At 32.9% G+C, this 21709-nt stretch overlaps 2 protein-coding genes across 2 annotated transcripts; both read right to left on the bottom strand.

Moving 5' to 3' along the window:
- Positions 1–11119: 11119 nt before the first annotated feature.
- On the bottom strand, positions 11120–16826 carry LOC18031359 (protein RFT1 homolog). The gene is made up of 13 exons (XM_006421566.2): positions 16649–16826; positions 16471–16565; positions 16102–16262; positions 15857–16008; positions 15175–15293; positions 14609–14772; positions 14357–14431; positions 13490–13561; positions 13195–13332; positions 12624–12779; positions 12335–12387; positions 12069–12247; positions 11120–11717 (listed from the first exon to the last, which is right to left on the bottom strand). The coding sequence occupies exons 1-13, from the start codon at positions 16787–16789 to the stop codon at positions 11657–11659; spliced, it is 1566 nt and encodes a 521-aa protein (XP_006421629.1). The 5' UTR covers positions 16790–16826; the 3' UTR covers positions 11120–11656.
- Positions 16827–17247: 421 nt separating this feature from the next.
- LOC18031833 (60S ribosomal protein L15) lies at positions 17248–19121 on the bottom strand. The gene is made up of 4 exons (XM_024191678.1): positions 19011–19121; positions 18642–18808; positions 17976–18173; positions 17248–17778 (listed from the first exon to the last, which is right to left on the bottom strand). Exons 1-4 carry the CDS (start codon positions 19012–19014, stop codon positions 17533–17535), a joined length of 615 nt encoding a protein of 204 aa, XP_024047446.1. The 5' UTR covers positions 19015–19121; the 3' UTR covers positions 17248–17532.
- Between the last annotated feature and the right edge of the window lie 2588 nt (positions 19122–21709).

Raw genomic sequence — 21709 nt, 5'->3', positions numbered from 1 at the left:
AAAAAAAAGATGGAAAGAATTATTGAAGGGATCTTTCAGAGAAGCCTTGATGGAGAGAAGAGAGACGAGCGGGAGAGGAAGTGTGTTGGCTGAGAAAACAACCAGTAAGTGCAGAAAGAATGTGAGGAAGAAAAGAGGAAGTTTCATGGCTCAATTTTGAGAAGTGGGGAATTTGGTTGAGAATTTTGTGGTGTTAAGAGATGTAAATTTATGGGAAGGAAGGTTTTGATGGAGAGTGATCTTGCTTTTCCGGAGTGCTGGTTGCAGATGGTGTTTCATCATGATGATTGTTTTTGATTTTCAATTTCTTTGTTCTTGTTATTATTTGTATACTAGCTTCTATTCCTAAAGACTGGCACTAGTATTTCTTTTTTGAAAAAAGAAATTAAAAAAAAAAAAAGAAAAATTCTCTGTTTGTTTCTCTCACCTGAAGTATATTACCTTTGTCTGCTCTTCATCTAATACTTTTGGGTTTCTTGGATTTCTTTTTTCCTTTTCTTTTGCCTCCACTTTTCATCATTCCTTGTTTCCCTTTATCTTCGGCTAACACAACAATATTTGATTAAATATGTGGGTAACAGTGACGATGTTCCTCACAGGATCCAAGAAAGTCATTTCAATTTCCCACCAATTTTCCCACACTCTTGTTTAAATTATCATATATTATTTGTTTTCAGTTCCTCTTTTTATTTCATTTCTATTTATTCCCAATTTAGTGCGTGTCTGGTGAAATTGGAACTCTATGGACCACATTCTTTAATAAATGAGCAAACATCATTCGTTTTACTGTTAAAATCATTGATAAGCAAATACTATATTGAGGCAGATTTTGGGAGTATTATCAAGAATACTGTTTTGATTGGCGATCATCACCATCTGATTTACAGACTTTTCTCAATGGGGCTTAATTAAAAGGATTAAATGGCTCACAATCCCAATACTTTATTGTCATTGGTTTGGTCATAAAGAAATAAATTAGCTGATAATGTTACACATCTCAAATTATTTATTTTAAAAAATTATTTTAAATAATATAGCATTCATCAATTGATTAGTGAGAATGATACAGTTAATTCACTTGTATCTTATAAAAAAATTATCAAACAATCAATGGATCACATTTTATTTAGGGTAAAATATGAGATAAAAATTTAAGATATCTATCATTACTCATTCAAAAAACTCTATCTAAAATAATTTTCGCTTATTGAATTTTATGGGATCCCACTATCCCAGTAACATGATTAGCGTCCTAGCATGCTAAATGAAAATAATAGGATGCCAATCAAATCACCATGCTCCATAATATTAATTAGTGTAACAATTGACTTTGCTAATTTAAAATTAGAACATGAAAATAAATAAAGAAGCGGGTGCTTGTTTGAAATAAATGAATGAGTGAATGAATATTACCTAATTTAGTCTCTTCACCTTTTGATTTCATAATATCACCCCCTGTCAACATATATATTTTTTATATTTTTATGAGTAAAAACAATAGTAATTTTTTACTAACATTGAGATGAAAGCAAAAACTAATAATAATTTACGTTTTGTAACTAACATTGAGTCTTACTGAATTAAGGTTCAGTGGTTCACCATCTATTAACACAGCTAATTAATTGCATGATTCATTCTCAAACAATAACGGCCACTAATGTCTAGGCTTAATATACGGTTTGTGCCCTCAAATTTGAAGTTCGAGTGCTTATGTGTTCTTTTTCCTCCTACAAATTTGGTGGACTAAATATCTTCTCAAATATTAACGACACTAGATTTTTAAGTTAATCTTGATAGACCCTTAGGTGATATTACAAGTCTATAGGAACTCAAAGATTTTCCTTCTCACTTATATGGGTAAGTAAATATTTCTCCAAAATATTAGTGAGAGTAGATTTTTAAGTTAATCTCGATAGACTTCAGAATTGTATTACAAGTCTATATAATAAAATTTCCAATAAACTTTGTATTGTAATATCTATACATACTAAATCAATTAAAAAAATCTCAAACCAAATGAAACCTATTAACCAAAAACAAAAATCTCAAACAAAATGAACCACCAACTTTAATTATATATTCATCCAACAACCCCGGTATAAAACAACAACAAAAAAAAAACCCTCAAATTTAGGACAACCCTCATCATAATTTTAACATCTCTGCCATCATATTCTACAATTTTGTTTCCTCCCAGTAAATTAAATGATAAAATACAAAAGTAAAAATCTTTAAAAAGAATAGCTTCCTTAGTTTGAGTCCTAAACTTTATTGGCAGTCTGTGGGGGTGTAGATGAATCAATTAATAAATTCCTTTAACAAGAAGAATTTCTAGCAATTAATAATACTCACTTTTAAGTTTTAATAGGAGACAAATATAAATACCAAATTCTCTGTTTGTTCTCTTTCTGCCCCCAGTTTGACTTGAGAAAAGTTAATTAAAGGATATCCCATGATGACCATTTACTTTGTATCATTGTTGTTGTTGTTAAAGTATTTCGTGAGATAAGGTTAAAGGTTCAAACACAATTATCTTCGCACATTTTTTTTCATTATATTCACTTAAAAATTTGGGTATTTTAGCATACCTCCATCTAACATCTTTTCTCTTCACTATCAATGTCAATTATTTATTTATTTATTTATTCGTTCGTATCATTTTCAGGTGGGGTGGGGGTCAATTGGCTTGCATTATTTAATCAGATTGGTTTTTTTTTTTTTTTTTGAAATTTATCTCATTAACAAGTTGATTAGGTCGGCGGAATTAATGCAAAAGAGAGCTGATCAAGATTTTGAAGAAAAAAAGATTAATTCGACTTTATTTTTAACTACTATGAATAATATTATTGCAAATCTTTCTTATTTATTAATTTATTTATTGAATATTACATTACAATTATAGTGACCCATTTAAAGTTCAGTTCGAAAACCTACTCTTAGAACATGAGAAAGTTTACTCCCTTTACAAATCGAAGGGGTCTGGAACCTTCAATGGTTCTATTCTCAAGAAGTAAGAAGGCTTCAACGATGATATTAAAGATTGGTTGATAAATTCGAATTTTATAAGAAGGAATTATTTATATCTTGTTTGACCAAAACCCACCACGGAACACAAAAAGCACAAAAATATAAACTGAAGTTGATAAACCGACCAGTACAAGCAATTCTGTCGTCACATTCCCGCTGCAAACAAAAATAGAAACAAGTATCGTTTTCAACAGAATGTTGTAAAAGTATTAAAATAATAATAATAATAATAATAATAATAATAATAATAATGATGCTAAAATTAACTAATTAATAGAAAAGAAAGCAGAGAATAACAAAAAGTGGGGTGTGTATATGAAAGAAAAGAAAAAGGAAAAGAAAAATAATAATTATAGAATTAAAAGTGTTTTTCACTCTAAGAAAGAAATAAAGAAATCTAGTAATCTACGTATGTGTTGTTTAACTTCTTGAGGGTACTTTGGGAATTGAAGCCATCTTTGTGGCCTTATTTTTTTATTCATGCATTGCTTCTCCACAATGCGTGCTTCCTGTTTCTGGAAGCAAAGGGATAGCAGAGATGGTTGGTCCATGCTTCTGTTTTCTTTTCTTTTTTAATTCAAGATTTATTTTGGGTATTAAAAATAAATAATATTAGCGATAATAAATTCATTCAATCCACTATCGTGAGATGGTCAATAGGTAGTAAAAATTATAATGACATGTTACATTACTTAAAATATTAATGATTAGTACTAAAAATGGGGGAAATTTGTTGTGCAACTGTGGTACCGTGTCACAGTTGTATCCAGCCATTGGATGCCAGTGGACCCTACTAATTTAAGTACATCCAACGGTTGGATGCAACTGTGGCACGGTACCATAGTTGCACCGTAGTCTGATCCATAAAAATGACCTAACATTTCAAAGAAACAAGAACAAAAAAAAAAAAAAAAGGCATCAACTAATAGACTATACTCTTATAAGTACAACTCATATGGGGTTCAAAAATTTTCACATAAGATAAGAGCGCAACTATGCTGATGTTTTTGTTGGGGGACCAAGGCAGAAAACATAATTCTCATCTTCAAATTTTACATTTTTTTTTGTCCATTAATTTTCGTGTGTATAAATCCCATCAAGCTTTGTGATTTGTCAATTATAGTCAATATTGATGCTAATTTTAATTGACACCTTTGTGTTTGCACAGTTAGAGAGAGTGATTTCAATTTTGCAAAGCTTGTTAGGTAATCTCAATTTTAACAATTTTAAATAAGGTGACATTAATCTATTGAATAGTGGGATTAAGGGTCTGTTTGAGATTACTATTGAGAAGTTTAAAAGTAATTTTGAAAAGTTAAAATTTAATTTCAATATTGAGAATTTTTTTAAATCATTTTTGAAAAAAAAAACTCTCTTATAGTAGATTTCAAAAAGTAGGGAATAAATAACTTTTCAAAAATTTAATTTTGAGAACCAATTTTATATTTAATATACTTACATATATATATATATATATATATATATATATATATATATATATATATCATAATATACATTATAAAAAAATCTAAAATTATTTGTCTTAATTAGGAAATAAAATCATTAAATTTAAAATACTATTAAAATATTTATTTTGGTTATCAATTATTATATATACATAATAAAAAATATTTCATTTACTTATTTATGAATGTATAAGTAAATTTTATATATCATTTTGTCTATTTTAATAATTTATGTTTTTACAAAACCTTAATTATAAGATCTACCAAGCACATATTACTATTTTTAAAATTTACAGTATTTTTTTAAAAAATAATCAATTATTTAACTAATTTTCTTTACATTTAATTATTTTTATAGTACATTTATCACTAATTATTTTTTAAAGGTACATTATTAACATACGGACCTTAAGTAACAAATAATTTTATAAAATACGAAATTGATTGTTCGTTGTTCGTTGAAAAAAAGAAAGAAAAAAACAAACGCAGGTTGGTATGACCACGCTACTCGCCACGTATACAACAGGCGCGTGATTAACTTTTCCAGCCCAAAGACAAAAAAACAGTCGATTGATAGTCAAAAGTACGAAACTACCCCAAATGCCAATAATAATGTACATCAGAGGGACCAAGGTACACAAAAAGCTACGCCAATCTGATCATTGGTGATGTACACTGTGCACAACACAAAGCAAGCAAAAGAGGGACTGAGAATGCTCACTGGGTCCTACTTCAACTCTCCGGCCCACAACGCTTTGTCCCCTTCAAACCCTTCATCATGTCCAAACAGCTGAAAGGTGAGTACGTGGCACGATCTGAATGGTTATCGAGGCAGCACGTGACTGTCATGTGCACTGATACCTGTTCTGGCAGGCGGGCCTGGGCTGGCGGGCGTGACGAGCAGGACCCTACCACTACCAGCAATTTAGTTGCAATTTTCGGGTATGATGATGTGTTCCCCACGCCACATGCCCACGCGTAATTTTTGCCCGCGTCTCAATTTCCGCTTCTCAGCGGTCTGCGTCTTAATATCATTGGACTGTATTGTCCCTTCGCTTTCGTTCTAAAGACAATAATATCTCAGTCTCGCCATTTTCTTTTTCTTTTTTTTTCCTTTAAAAACTAATTTAGAACAATAATTTAAATATTTTAAACAATCCGCAGGACAAGAACTTTAAAAGGTAAAAGACAAGGCTTCGAAATAGCCATAGAAAGGATAGGAAATATTTATGTGCAAAGTGAATCAATTAACTGGATTATTAATTTACTTTTTAATTCTGTTGGGATTCCAGTATTTTGATGCAAAAGCGATATTTGATGTGGTTCTAATGTATGTTTTTAAAAATTCAACTCTCACAAAGAAGAAAATATCGCAATTGAAAAAAAATTATATATTATTAATAAAAAGCTTGTAGGCGTAGGAAACAAGCATAGCAAGCCTATTTGTGTGCTAATTAGAATTATCTTATTTCTGATAAACTTATAACTCTTTATAAGAAAATGAATATAACTTAAAAAATAGTATATAAAACAAATCTTAATCAAACTAGAAAATATAAAACAAATCCTAATGAAACTAGAAAAGGGTATCTAAACTTATAGCTTCACTTTACTTATCCTACATCAATTCCTATTCTATTTTCACCATACTTCATATATTAAGGTTTGTCTTTTCTGAATACTGATTTTGAGACCTTTTATCTAACTGCTAAAGTTTTTGTGTTATTGATTTATTTAATATGATACCAAAATTAATGTCTCGTGTTCAGAATTTCGTTTGTACGTGTTCACCCTATGTTATCAATTAAAAATAACCAAATCAATATATAAATAAGTGCATTAGTGGGGTTTAATTTCTTTTAAAAAAATTTAGAAAACATATCTGGCCTTTCTGTGACCAATATTCGAACTGCACTATCATCACAAACCGATCTAAAACTATTCCAACCCAAAAGCAATATGAATTGATCACAGGTTTAACATTAGTTATTTGATTTGCATCTACTGCATCAAGCAATTCCGATTACATCAGAAACCTGAATGCTTCAAAAGCATTTTGTTGTCATATATTATTTGGCAAGCCATCCCAGCTGATGATATTGGTTATTAACCTCAAATTTTGCTTTGTTTAGAGTGAGAGTACATGACAACGCACATGGGCTCACGGCAGATTGCAGGAGATTTCAGCTAGTTGGACCACATATGCATGTACATTGGAGACAGAAATTCACATTGCATATAAAAATTTTATTATAGTGTTTTAACAAATTGTCTCCATTGATGAGACAAAGAATTGGTTTGGTGGAATAGTACTTCAAAGAATTGGTTTGGTGTAATAGTACTTCAAAATCTTGGATTTTCAACGTAGATGGAATGTAATGACATATTGGCATTGACAGAGACATTAAATGATGAAGAGAACTGTGGTCTCTGCTTAGTACTTACTCTTTTAACTGAAGTTTAGTATATGGTGCGTATTAAGGACTTGATATTCTATTAACTGAAGTTTAGTAAATAGCAACATATATAGTGGGAATGGAATGTCGACCACCACAGGATGAGATGATCTTTTATTACGAGGGTGAGTGTTGCAAGTGATTTGGGATTACGTGTTTAAACCCCTCAAGAGATGCCCGCCCAAACTGAACTATTTACTTCACCTGGGAATAATATACTACTGGACACCAATCCACGATTGCTAAAGATCGCTAAAGAGAAAATGTTAACTTGTTTTGTATTATTTCTTTTGCGTTTTCATCGGCTTAGGTCCCCTCCTTTGTGGTCAAGCAGGATAAGAAACTCAGTACACGCTGAAGGTTCCTCTTCAAAGGTCTACCCCGCCTGGTCACGTACGGATCATCATGAGTGTTTTTTCTTCAACAGGAGGCCACCTATTATCCCACAAATGCTGTTAAATTTTAATTACAATGTTGTGTTAGCATGAATAATTCAAATTTAATAATATGTAGACGTAAATTATACGTGTTGACTAAATTTGAGTATTTCTTACCTTGTACGAGTTGATTTTAAAATATCGTAGTTTATAATTGAATCCATGTTCATTTTCTAGTGATCGGTGGACTGCTTAACAACTGCTAAATTGAGTTACTATATATTTAGCCTGATAGAAGAAAGACTATTAATAAGCAAATGCATAATTAAAGTTGCAAAGCAAAAAAGACTAGCTAGTAATAACTAATAATAAGCCAAAAGCATGTGCGGCAAAAAGAAATAATTAAGCAGCAGCAAGATCCAAATTGCCTCGTTGAAAGAAAGGAGGCCAAAAAAAAAAAAAAAAGTGAACGTTAGGGTTCCACAAGAGAATGATGAAAGAATTGAACATACAGGAAAAACCAAAAACAAGATTGGCTTACGTTAAAGAGAGTGGGGTTTTATAAGTGGCTCCCACTTTAATTTTTGTGCAGCACAAAAATATAACACTGTGGCATTACCCTTGGCTGGTGGCCACTCTCAGTGTTTTGACTTCTCTCTCTCTCTCTCTCTCATGAATTGTCATTTTCTTTCTTTCTTTTTTTTATCTCAATAGTATGACTGTTCATGGTTAAGTGGAGAACAAAATTATTAGGGTTTGAAGGAGAGAGTGTTATTGCCATGTGAGACCTTACTCTAAGTCAAGATTTAGACCTTAATATAAAGTTAATTATCTCTATGCAGGCTTAGGTGTGTGACTGACAAGCACCAATGGGATTACTCCATTTGGCTTTGTAAGGGTGTGGTGAGAAATTCGGTGCAATGTGATTGGAGTGTAATTTTCACTTGCTTTGGATGCAATTTTGGGGGTCCATGAATGTGTGATGATAACATATTATCAAGACCAAGTTGAACTTATGGAATTAATATCATGCAAGAAAATTTTCCGCTATGGAATTATATGGTTTTGTGCCATGTTATGTATGAAGTTGCCCACACTTCTCTACCATTTGATTTATTTGTGGATTAATCACATGGCTACGGTCAATAATGATCACCGAGAAGTGATTCAAGAATAACGAAGAATTAATGTATGAGCATACGGTTGCTAGTTAACTAAGTCACTAAATTTTATTTGTGGTATACAAAAAAATTTAGGTCATTCGAACCACGTTCATGCGTGGGAAAGAAGTTGAGATGTCATCAAATTATAAATAAATAAATAAGATTTATGAGAATAGTTGTAAATTTAGATTTTATTGACTATGATTACGCGTTTTCAATTCTAAAATTATGAAATGATCGGCAACATAATTTTTTTCTTAATTATGATAATCAACTAGTGATACAACGATTATGAGAAAAATTGTATATTCGAATATCTTGGAGATCTACAATGTTGTCCCAAAGTGTTATATTCTTTAAATAAGTCAACATTGTATTTGATGACAATAGAGATATTGATTACCAATAAGAACCAAAAGTGACATAGGGCTAAAGCACCATAATTTTGTTGTTTATCATGAAAAATTAAAAAAAAATGGCCGAACTTTTTGGCTAATTAGAAAGTGAAGGAGGGTAATTAAGAGAGATATATGAATATCCATGTGATTACCAACTAAAACAATAATCACAAATTTGAAACCTTTTGAAATCTCCTTTGGATCTTTGTTGCCTTAGAGATTTTAACGAGATAATGATCCTCAAGAGGGAAATTGGAAAAAAATAAAAAGACAAAAAAGGGTCCCATATAATCATTACCAGCATGTTCTATCACTCGCTGTTTGTTGAAGAAAAGATACTTTAACGTGAATATATGAGAAGGCGCTGTCACTTATTTTGGATAGCAAGTGAGGAAATTTGAATAGACAGCCTAATGATTTAGACCTTCCAAAGTAAAGGCATGAGAAATATAATTTGTTATTTTTTTATTACATAAAAAAACAAAGTAGTGAAATAGGCAGTGAGTTTTTTTTTTTTATTTATTTTATTTTTATAAATAAAATAAAAAGATAGTGGGTTTTTGGGGAATTGCCATTGTATATCGTAAAGTTTTAGCTGGGGAAAAAAAAAATGTCTGCATGGCTTCGTCTATATATATTAGCATGTTCTTTGCAATATTAATTGCTTCTGATATACACATATTGGTTTCTTCTTTTGATGGAGCATGCTTGTGCTGAAACCCATATGAATAATGTCGTAAATGAACAGAATTTTTGAACGTTCATATAGGATAAAACTATATATGAAGATTGTTGGTTGTTTTAGTTAGTGACTTTATTATTATTATTATTATTATTATTTGGTTGGCACACTTTTATGGATTTCTTCTTCTTTTTTAACTTGGGCCATTTTTGATGATTTTTAAAAATAACCACTCAAAAGACAATAATAAACCACGTTGTCTATTAAGTCTTCAGCAGTCTAAGAAGCAAATACATGCATAATTTGGAGGTTTATAGTGAAATGTTCTTAATAATATTCATTGTTTAATTATCTTATTAACAACGTACTTGCGAGTATATTTTTATATAAAATAGTTTTTATTTTAAAAACACTTCCTACAAAAATTTCCTGCTGTGTTTTTTTTTTTCTATTTTTCAAATAAGCATTTCAATCGAAAAAACAAAAAAACTGATAAAATGTTTTTGACAATATCAAAAGTACTCTCAAGCCTAGTTATCCTAATAACAATTGCTTAGAATATTTCTTCATTGCTAGTTTCCTATATTTTGATGATTAATTTTCAGGGTTTTGTACACGCAACCCCTTCATCTTGGTTTAAATGGCACTTCTCCATGCTTTCCTGTGCTTTGATGCAAAGGATAAGGTAATGCAATATGCATGGAAATCCACTAGGATTCCAACCTCTTAAGCAAAATCTCAAAACCATCATCATTTTGTTATAGAAAATGGAAGCCACTTTATACCCAATTTCAAATGTGGTTTAGTTGGATACTTGTCTAGACTCTAAACTCTAGTCTACCTCTTAATCATAAGTTTCATTTCCCCCCTTTTTTTTCTAACTCCTTTACTTTTTCTTTCTCAAGCTTTCAAAGCTTATAATTACCAAGTGCTCTTCTTGTTTGTTGTTGGTCTCACCTGAATATCTCATGAAGTAAAATTGGACAACCCACGCACCCGTGGGCTTCCTATGAATCATCACAATTGCATCTTTATTGCCCCTGTTTGCTTTTGTTTTACTCGTTTGCACAATTTTTCAACAACCCACCTGCAAAATTTCTTCAAATATACGTATACTAATTATGGGGGGTTAATCATAAGAAACCTTTGTAATAAATAAAGTTACCCCATGCTCATTACAATGGGGCCGTTGGCTCATGCTATTATAATTGCTATTATGGCTGTTTTAAACGTTTTACTACTTTTTTCTTATTAGTTCGTGACACTTGGATCTTGCCTTATTCATAGCAAGAAAGCATTTATTAACAAAATCGCTATTGACAAAGATACTGTAAATTTGTAACGTTACATATTGAAAAAAGGAAAAAAAAATTGTATGATTTTCGCAGTATGTCATCATAAACCTGTGGCTCAGTGATGCTCCAGGCCAGTAGAACATACACCCATACTGCCGACTACTAATTATTAGTAAGATGGCCATGAGCACGAGATTTCAGTAGGCATGAACTGAAGTAACCAAAAAAGTTACTTTTACCTCTCGAATGTTATCGTTCGCAAAAGTTGTGGATACCAGGTATCCCACCAAATATTTCTTTCATTTTTCCAAGCATAAAATACTTGAGAATATACCACCAGCAAGATATGAACAAACCCAGAAAGTGAGGTGGGGTAAAAAAAACTCTTCTCATATCAACTAACCTAGAAAATCTTAGGATCAGTCCCAATCAGAATACAAAATCCCAGCAGGATAGTGACCTGAGGAGAGTGTGTAATACAGAAAAGTAGCAACGCAACGAGGAAAATCAAGTGGTCTTATGTTAGTAAACCAAGATGCTGTTAGTTACCTTGCTTCTATTTTGTTACAATTGTGGAGTACTTGAATTTGTAGTGGGGATGTAAATTTCCAATAACTTGGCTCAGTAATTCTTATGTGGTGCACCCTAGATCAAATGAATCGTTCGTAACTCCTCAACCCATCATGACTGGCCATTTCACAAGTCATTCTGTGGTTCATCATATGTAATCACAGAGTGGGAGGTAAAAAATGAGAACTGCAGCTGAATGGTTTAGTCCTCGTTCTCACTTCTTCAGTCCTTGTGATCGCGAAAACGGATAATTTTGTAGATAAAAGATCTCTCCCGGTGATAACTATTGATGAAACCAAACCCAAAAAAAAAAAAAAAATGATTACAATAATGAGAGTATATTTCAGCACAAAAATGAAAAAATACAATGAAGGTAAGTTGTATAATAAAAGGTAATAGGAAAATGAGGTTTTTGATGTATGCCCCCCCATTGGGAACGTGTTATAAAAGTTGAAATTATAAACACCATATGTAATCTTACCATTTAAATAATTTATTATAATCAATCTTTTTATCATACTACTTCCTTTATATAGAATGGTAACATTATTTAAAGTTTTTAGAATGTTCAAAAAGTGATATTGAGAAGTAATTATAAATTTCAAGAGGACAATGAGAACCAGAAGATACTTACATCACAATGGAAGAAATGCAGAAGCAAGTTAACCCGACTGAAAAATGAATTAAGAAGGTTGCCCAGAAATCTTGGCGGTCCAAAAAAATCCTCTCAGAAAAAAGAGTGATTACACCTGAAACCAACAGAATTGGCCAACCTGAAGGCAAGCTGCTGCGAAAAGAAAAGGAGGAAGAGCCCTGCAGAATAGAAAAATTAAACTTATACAGCATTAGGTCGAGGCATCAATAGCCATAAAATGCCTTAATAGCATAAAAGCGCCAAACCTGGAAATAATGCTTGATAAATATTGCAGAGTAGATAATCCTCAGAATCATATCTTCACAGCAGTCAAGAAACTCAAAATGCAACAACTAAATGCTTATTTCAATACTTCGTATATGATGAGACACATATTATGCATTTAAAGAAATGGACTTAAGCTCTCACTCTCAAAATCATAAAAATCTTTCTTGCATTTATAACCCTCAGACAATTTAAGTTGGATTCTATAGCTATACCACAAATATAGGAATAGATTATGCCTAGGCTGACAATGACAATGTAAAAGGATACTTAAAGAATTTGCAAGAATTAAACCAACTGCACCAGCTGACTGTATTAGTATGACATTCATGACAATATATATCACTGAGAACACAAGCAATGAATCATTTGAGCGTTTGAGTTGGTCCTCTGTGGCAACTGCATGTAGAAATGCTTCAGATGTTCCTGATGCAAAATTGAAAGATAAATCATCAAAGTTCTGCAAACACCATCAAAGGCATGGTTGTTAGATGTTTATTTGTGTCACAACTTAATATCTACTTAAGATTGAAAATTAATCCTAAGTTTCCAACACTATAATCTAAGGGCATATCACCCAAGATATTTGTGTTTCCAAAGAACTGAAAATTTTTTATAAGATATTATGTGCTGATCTCACTACTAATAAGAACTTGTTATGGATTGTTACTACAGCCTTCTATTATGAAATACAACAAAAACTATCACAATCACTAAATGAAAAAGAATGAAATAAATTGTGGACGGTGCAATCTATAGTGTTTATATGGGTTCAAGTAACAAACATTTATATACTTAAGAAAGAAGTAATTGATAAGCACCACAAAAAAAAGTTACTAACCATTCATAGCCAGAACAACCACATAAAGACAATAGTACCGAAGGGCCGTTGACGCTTCTCCATCACTCCATTTCTGACCATACAACAGTCTCACCAGGGAGTAAGAGTAACTTGGACCGAATGCCATAAACACAAGACCTACAGGGCATGAAATATAGTAGTATAGCAGGGAAGTTCTAAGAGGCATAAGCTTATTCCATATACCCAATAACACTGATAGTTAAGCAAATACCCTTCACCACAAAATTAAATTCATAAATGAGAAGAGAAAATTTGAGCTCAATAAAGAACATACCAATCAACAGGACAAGCTTCAGAGCCTCAGCAAGGCTATTTCCAATTTTCTTGCTTTTCTGTGGGTATTGACCTGCAAAGAGAAAAAGCTCTTATCAAATTAGCACCTGCTTCGTCTATGAAGGTGAGCCAATGCACATTCACAAAAAACTTAAATTGATGAAACATAAATTACTTAGTCCCTTCGGAGGCTCAAATGAAATTTTCCACTAAGAAAGCATACGGGTTAATGAAAAAGTGCGTTAAAAAAGAACATACTGATTTTAAGTGTACCTACAAGATGCTATCTTGTCAAAGAAAACAACAGTAAAGAAAATTGGACACACCCACATTTAGTCATTAAAAATTAGACCATTCAAGAGAGGAGATTCAGCCACTAAAAACATAAACTAATTCATATTTGGAAAACAGTACACGTTTCATGTACATCAAGATGGCATCCACAAACCACAACCAGTCAAACAAAGACCACTTGCAAAAAGTTTTAAACTAACCCTCTCCCAAAATATGGTTGTCTGATGCATTTAAGAAATAATAGATTGAAGAGATTCATAAAGAATCAATCAATGTATTCACTTCTAATTGGTGCAATTTCTCCAGAAAGCAAAAGACATAATTTGGAAGCATGGTCCCAATTCTGAGGCTGCAGGTTCTGGTTAATGCTTATTGAAATCTAATCTAATGCCAGTTGCAAAATTCTAAAATCTTACTGGAGTTTGCAAACCTACTTCGTCTTCTAAGGGTATTGTCAGTATAACTGAAGTATTTCATTATCCAATCATTAAGAGAAAATGAAGCCCATCCGTGTGGCCATATTTACCCATGTATCCATATAAGATCAGGAAAACCATGAAGGAAAGAAATAAACCTGATGCAGACCTGGCAAATGTAGCGTATGAACTTTCTTCAAAAGGAAGAAACACCATTCTCACCACTAAGCTCCCTGGAATGCAACAAGCAAATCGTTATCTAACAGAAAACAACAATAATAATAAAGAAAACATTATGAGAATGTTCACATTTCCCAAACATCAGTTCCAAGAGAAGTGGAAACCTCATTGTAATCAAACGCTCTAAGCTGTAACTCTGCAAGGTACAGGAAGCCTGACCAGCCACTTACCTAATTTATCTACAAGTCCATATACTGCCTGGTTATATGGAGTGTCTAACCATACGAGTACCAACTTTTCTCCTTCCTGGAGAAGCAACTTCCGAAAAGATTGAAAGGTAAATAGGGTACACATGTTTGCAAGCTGCTTATCATAACTCATCATATTTCCTAGTCTGCAAAAGGCCAAATGATGTTACCTGTTTACTTGTATAATGACAAATAAATAAGTAGATACTAAAACATCTAAGAAAACAATGAATAATCTATTTTGGATAAATATGAAGGTAACCTGAAGCAAGAAGTGTAAGAGCATAATACGATGAGTTTTCTACAAGAAATAAAAACTGCAGTACAATAGCTAAAAACCAGTACTTGCATAGGCTTATTAGCAAGGGAAGGAAGTGCCAAGATTAAGAAGTCATAGTATGACTGCCACGGGTTACCTAGATGATATGATATTTGACCATGCACTATCCCACTATTGTTAATTTCTATATCGGGAAATGGACTTGTGCATATCCCAAGCATACTAATCAGCAAAGAGAAAAAGATGTCCAACAGAAAAGAATCCATACCTGAAAGGAAAAAGATCAGAAGTTTTAAAAGCACCAAAAAGAAGAAAATAGCCCCAGTAGCCTACGAACAAGGAAGCTGCATATGCAACTTGTGATAATGCAAAGACAATCCCCTTCTCCTGTAAAAGTTAAGTAAATTACTGACAATGAGCAGCCATGTCATGCAAATTATCAAACTTAGCATAGAAAACATTGTAGATATCCCACACAAATTACAATAAACCAGAGTGAAGGATCTCCACAGGCATAAATTCTAGGATGTCTCCAAGCGGACCACGCTCATAAAAACGTTTATAACTTTTCTGTCAGATGAAAATATACAATATACATCGTCAATCATTCATATTGCCAACCAACACAAGAATTATCCACACATGCCAGAAAAAGAGGGTCGTGTTTACATATCATGTGTAGCAATATTAGTTCAAGCGAGGTGCATCCAAAGGTAGAACATAAAAAATTAGCAGCATGCTAGCAACTAAAGGTACAGCTATATCAAGGGCACATAGAAAAATGGAGTCAAATCAAAATAGCATCTGAGAAATAGGGAAAAATTGAACGATAGCCAATGAATCAAAGCATTAAAAAGGTATCAAGATGCAGAGTCTGGATCAGGGTAATTAGGCAGATTGCAACATCTAACATCTTGATTGAAGACTTTTAGTCCAATTAAAGCACATACCATCTCATACTGTTTAACAATGAGAATGCACATTGTAAAACAACGGGAAAATGTAGCCACAGTTTCAACCACCAACCGGAGTCTGAGAAGAAGCAAGTTCTGAGAAAGTATATACAACGGTTCAGCCAGGAGCTCCAATACGCATGCAAAACCTGCCATATAAATTCAATTGAATCATAAATAATTTGTTTTTGAATCAAGATAACATTGTATTAGAAAAAAGCCATATATAATTAGAAATGTACCATTAATGAAAATAGCTTGCGCATATGGATTAGAATAATTCAACCCTTGCCACCACAAGACGAAGAAACATGCTCCAATGGTTATAAATATTCCAAGTGGGAGCGTCAGCCAAGCCACTTTCAGTAGCTTCGCTGCGTTTTCTTCCCTCGAAACACCATCGCTGCAGCACATGGGATTGGAGGGGTAAAATTGAATATATTTCAGTATTTGCATAGTCTTACTTTCATTTGGCAACTATTTTAAAAATCTCAAGCAAGTGATCTCATTAAAACATAATGGATAAAAATAGACTTTAAAAAAAAAAGCATGCTTCTAGAAATTATTTATATTAAAAATAAAAGGATGAATGAATGAGAGAGAGTAAGAACCATTTGATGTCGGCGCGCATGCAGGCTCGGCGGAATCCTTCTCGACTGAGGAACAAAACGCACGTGACAAAAAGATGGAATTGAACTGCGTAAATCTGAGAAATGAGAAAATTAAAAAAGTCGCCGCCGCGAACCAAAAAAATAAATATTAAAGAGAAAGGATGAATGAAATAGTTACGGCGTAATCCGATTCGGTGAGGTGCCTGACGATCCATGAATTGAAAACGAAAGGGATTCCTCGAGACAGAAACTGAGTTGCTAATAAGTATTTGAAAGTGCGCGATAGACTCGTGGAATGATCCACTGGTGCCCTCGACATTTCGAATTTATTAATTGGATCGATTGTTTTAGCGGTTTTCGCTTTTATTATACAACAGCTTGTGTAATTTGATTTTGATCTATATAAATGGAAAGCCTTTAACGACAAGGCTACAGTGTTCTAGACTTCGGATTTTCGCTGACATGTCAGCTGCTGTCGTGGGCTGGGCTCTGTTTTCTTTTTTTTGCGTTTTTTCTTTTTTAATTTTAACATTATTAATATTAGTTAAAATTGAAACATAATATAATTCTATTAGAACTTGAAAAACACATATTAAAGGAATAGAATAGCAATTTAATTTAGAAATTAAATTAATTGAACAATTATGGATTTAGAGTATGCATACGTAAAGATATTCAGAACGTATTGGTTTTTTCAATACTTTTACGAATCATAAAATAAATTTTGCTTAGTTGCACATAAATCCGCACATTATTATCACCTTCACATTAGTAATATTCAGCAGAGTTCTCTTTCAATATCACTAGTAAAACAGAAAGGCAGAAACATCACTCCCCTACTATGAAGAAGCATAGACGGACACGGAATGAATCCCACAAATATAGAAGGTATTCATCGGATAAAACAATCCATAGGAATTACAATATTCAATTGCCCAAATGAAACAAAATTAACCATGATGCAGCAAAAACTAACCCAAAACACTTGTTTCGGAGTTCAAACTCAACAGCAATTAAACTAGGTTGATAATGTGAAAAACACAAAGTAAACAATACAGAAGTTTAACGGTAACGCCTGAGCGAGAGAGTTTGGTTCCTCTTCCAGGTTGCCCTTCTTGAAGGTCGTGCCTTGTGGTGCAAGTGACCCTTTCCTCGGAGACCTCTGTACTTCTTCCCAGCAGAAGTGAGTCCACGAAGCTCCCTGTGCTTGTGGACAGGCTTACAGATCCAGTTGATCCTGGGGTCATTGCGGATTGCATTGTGGGCAGCATCCACCAGGATTACCTCAAAGTACTTGTAAGTTGAATCCTGCAACGAAGGGGAATAATTGATAACCAACATGAACCCAATACAAGATCAAATTTCCAGTTTACTAACAGGACATTGAACGAGCATTGCAAAATGCTTTGACAATTCAAAGTCTCATACTGAAACTTTATGAATTATGAGTAGTGAATGTTGCAAACTTTGTTTCAGCATTTATATTGAAGGAACTTTATGCCAACCTCATTGATCCAGTATGAGTTGAGAACCTTAAGGCCACCAAGCTTACGACCGGCACGTTCCTCAGCAACTGAACGCTTGCTGCGCTGGAATTTAAGCTGAGTGACACCCTGGTTTGTCGGTTTACCATATACAATACCCTTGGGAACTGGTCTCTTTCGTCCTCCACGTCTTACACGCACACGATAAACGACATAACCCTGCAAAAAGATAATTCCTCATAGTCATTATCTGCAGATCACCAGCAAGGGGGAACATTAATAGAGCCTTAAAATAAAAAAAAAAGTCTATAAAACCTTGCCTAGGTGCAGCGGTGGTAACCACATCGTAGAGCGACACATATTGACCATTAGGTTATTTCATCAATTTTTCAGTTAGACAGACGTGATTTTAAACTTCAGCAGAAAATAAGAACTGATGGGTTTACAATTGTGCCAGGAAACAACACCCATACCGCAGACACTAATGAAGCAAAAATACAACCAAAAAACAGATTTTACCTCTATTTCACATAAAATTGGCCCCTAATACTTGTAATTTCTGAATAAGATCCATATTCATTGAACTACAACTTCATTAGAATTACGAGAGTAACGACTGTAAAATAATGAGCAGCATATTTGATTCAAAAGAGAAAAAAGTATCAGTAAATCAAATAATTAGCCTACCTGCTTGGCCTTGTAGCCCAAGCGGCGAGCCTTGTCGGGGCGAGTGGGACGGGTGACGCGGACGATGGAAGGGTGCTGACGGTACTCCCAGCACCTCACCCTCTGCAAGAACCTCATCACATCCGACTGCTTCTTCCTCCATAGCTCCGACACGTACTTGTATGCACCTTTTTTTTTTAATTTGTAATTTAAAAAAAAAAACCCAAAAAAATAAAAATAAATAAAATCACAACAAAAGTAATACTGAAATCAGAAGGAACAATTCGCGAGAAACAAACATACGCTACTTAATGTTTTCAGATCTTAATTTACATATTATTTAATAATGAGATATGCGAAAGCGATAGAGAAGAGATGAGAAATGCGTACCCATTGTTCGATCGTCGAGCTCACCTGTGCTGTGATGATAAGAGTTTTCGGCTGAGAAGCCGCGACTGCAGGAGATATATGATATGAACGAGTCTCCCTACTAGGGTTTTAGAATTTTAACCAAAATGACTAATTAGCCCTCCAGAATATGTTCTTACCAGTTTCATTGGACCATCATAAGGCCCTTTTTCTTCTTTTTCCTTTTTTAGTGATCGGGCCGCTTCAAACCTTGATCTTCGTGTGTCATTTGAACACTGGTTTTCACACCCCATCAATATCTGTATAACACCCCATCATTTCTATAGTCCGTGGTTCTATGGTTACTGAAAATTATATAAAAGGATACATATAAATTTAGTTAAACTAAAACGTCCTTTCAAATCATGAAATCCTAGATTTTTTTAATCTTAATATACGATATAAAATTTTATTGATAAAATCAAAATAATTTGAAAAAATATCAAGAAATAAATTACCTATTAATTATTTTTAGGGAAATTATCAATTGTATACTCTTAGTTTACTCCGTTATCAAATTTACTACAACACTTTCAGGGTATATAAGTCGTCCACCCCAAGTTGATAAAATGTACATGCTGTCCACCAAACTGTTAGTTGCCGTTTAAATATAATGACGTTAGAGGGGTAATATGGTCTTTTCATATGATACAAGTGATAATTTAAAGGTATATAAGTGATAATAAGATATTTTAAGGGTATAAAAGTGATAATTTTAAGGGTAAAATCGTCAATTCACTATAATTCCGTTAACTTTCAAACGGCAGCTAACGCTTTAGTGGTCGACAGATAACTTTTATCAATTTAGGGTGGACGATCGATATATCCTTAAAGTGTTGTAATATTTTTGATAAAAGTGTAAATTTAGGGTATATGAATGATAATTTTCCTTATTTTTATCATGAACTGTTTGTTCAAAATTTTAATTAACTTATGCCAAATGATAGTAAAATTTAATTATAACTCTGTAGTAATTTTATGTTTTTTCTCCAATTTTACAACAAGAATATAAATATAAAAAAGGGGGTTTCTCAAGAGTTTTTAAGGGGCGTAAGCAGCTCCATTCTCGTCTCTAGAACTCACGTTTGTGTGTCTTGGGCCAATAACTAAACTTGGGTTTCAAAATTCCAGGTGGCCCCGTCTTCGTACAAATTTCAAAACATCAACTTCTACCAAAAGTAAAAATGAGGAAACCGCATAAAAAAAAAAGGAAACAATAACAAATCAATAGAAGCAAAGATTTGAAAGTTAGGGTTGGAGTCTCTATAAAAATATTACAAGGTTAATTTTAGTAATTTCTTAATTATTAAATAATTAAAAATATTAAATAAGATCTAAAAAAATTAGGCGGTACTTTAGAAGATTAATGCACACACTATAAGGAGGACTTCAGCTGTATAATTTAATTGTAAATATAAATTGTCATATTTGATATAATATTTTAGTAATAATCCAATACAACATTATTAAAAACAAAATTTGAAAGAACCGACAGATCGTATTTATCGTTTTCACTGGTTAAATTAGAAAGAGCACATTGAATCACAATCAAGCAACAGTATGAGGGCGAAAAAAACGGTCGATTGGTCCATTTGTGGATTCGGATTGCTTGGCAGAAATGGAACGTTTTGATTTTCGAATATCAATAAAATAAAAACATGAGAAGCTATTCCTCATGCTGTCAAATCATCTCATTCTGTACATTTGTCTTCTTCAATACATTGTTGATGGAAACGACTAACCTTCCTTTTTTGTTTTCTTAAGCAACAAACAAACACAAACGGTACAATCGAATGTGCATTTTCTCTCATGCACAAATCCAATATGTTGTACGGAAATTGAAATAGAGTGCTTAATATTCAAAATTCAATGATTTTGGTTGCACGTACGGAAACAAAACCATAAAAAAAAAATTGTCTTTACAAAATTATGTCTAAGTTATTAATTGGACTAACAACAATAGTTAACTCATCAGTTATAGACACTCAATTTACCAAAATATTTTGTAATGGGCATGACTAACCAATGAAGTCTGTCGCGAAATAACTTCGCAATAAATATGATGCACAAACACTTGCCAATTTTTGATAATATTTTTAAAAATATATGTTAGTGAGAATTGCTTCTCTATTTCATTTTTTTTTTTTTTTTTTTGGCCTCCGTAATATTAAATGAACAGATGAGGCTCAAAACCAAATAAAAACACAAAAGAGAAGAATAAATAAAAAGGCAGTGGATAAACATGTTGATGAGTTGCCAAGAAACAACAACACGTAGAATCTTGAATGCTGTCCATGCCCGCAAGTAAAGTAACAATTATTATCAAATTAAGCACATAACGTGTACTTCAAATCAAATTGAATTGGGCATTAAGAACAAATCCCATCGTGACGTTGGGTAATTAAATAATCACATAATCCAACCAAATCAAACTATTGTTCTTGAAGAGTCGTGGCAGATTATTGTTCGACGTATGCCTGAATTGGCCCTGCCAAACAAAAGTTTGGGGGGTCGTATTTTTAATTATTAAGTTGAAAACGAAAGATTGAATCATAAGTTGTTGGTTGTTATGAATTCAAAAGCCTAACATTAAGAATTAAGAGAGGTTATTTACTACATAGCCAACTCCGAGTGACGTCCAACTAATGTATTCTTGGGGTTTATCATATTAAACCGTTTGG

The sequence above is a fragment of the Citrus clementina genome, unplaced genomic scaffold (assembly GCF_000493195.1).
Source record: "Citrus clementina cultivar Clemenules unplaced genomic scaffold, Citrus_clementina_v1.0 scaffold_9, whole genome shotgun sequence".
Taxonomy (NCBI): Eukaryota; Viridiplantae; Streptophyta; class Magnoliopsida; order Sapindales; family Rutaceae; genus Citrus; species Citrus x clementina.
This window is presented reverse-complemented; position numbering and strand designations above follow the sequence as displayed.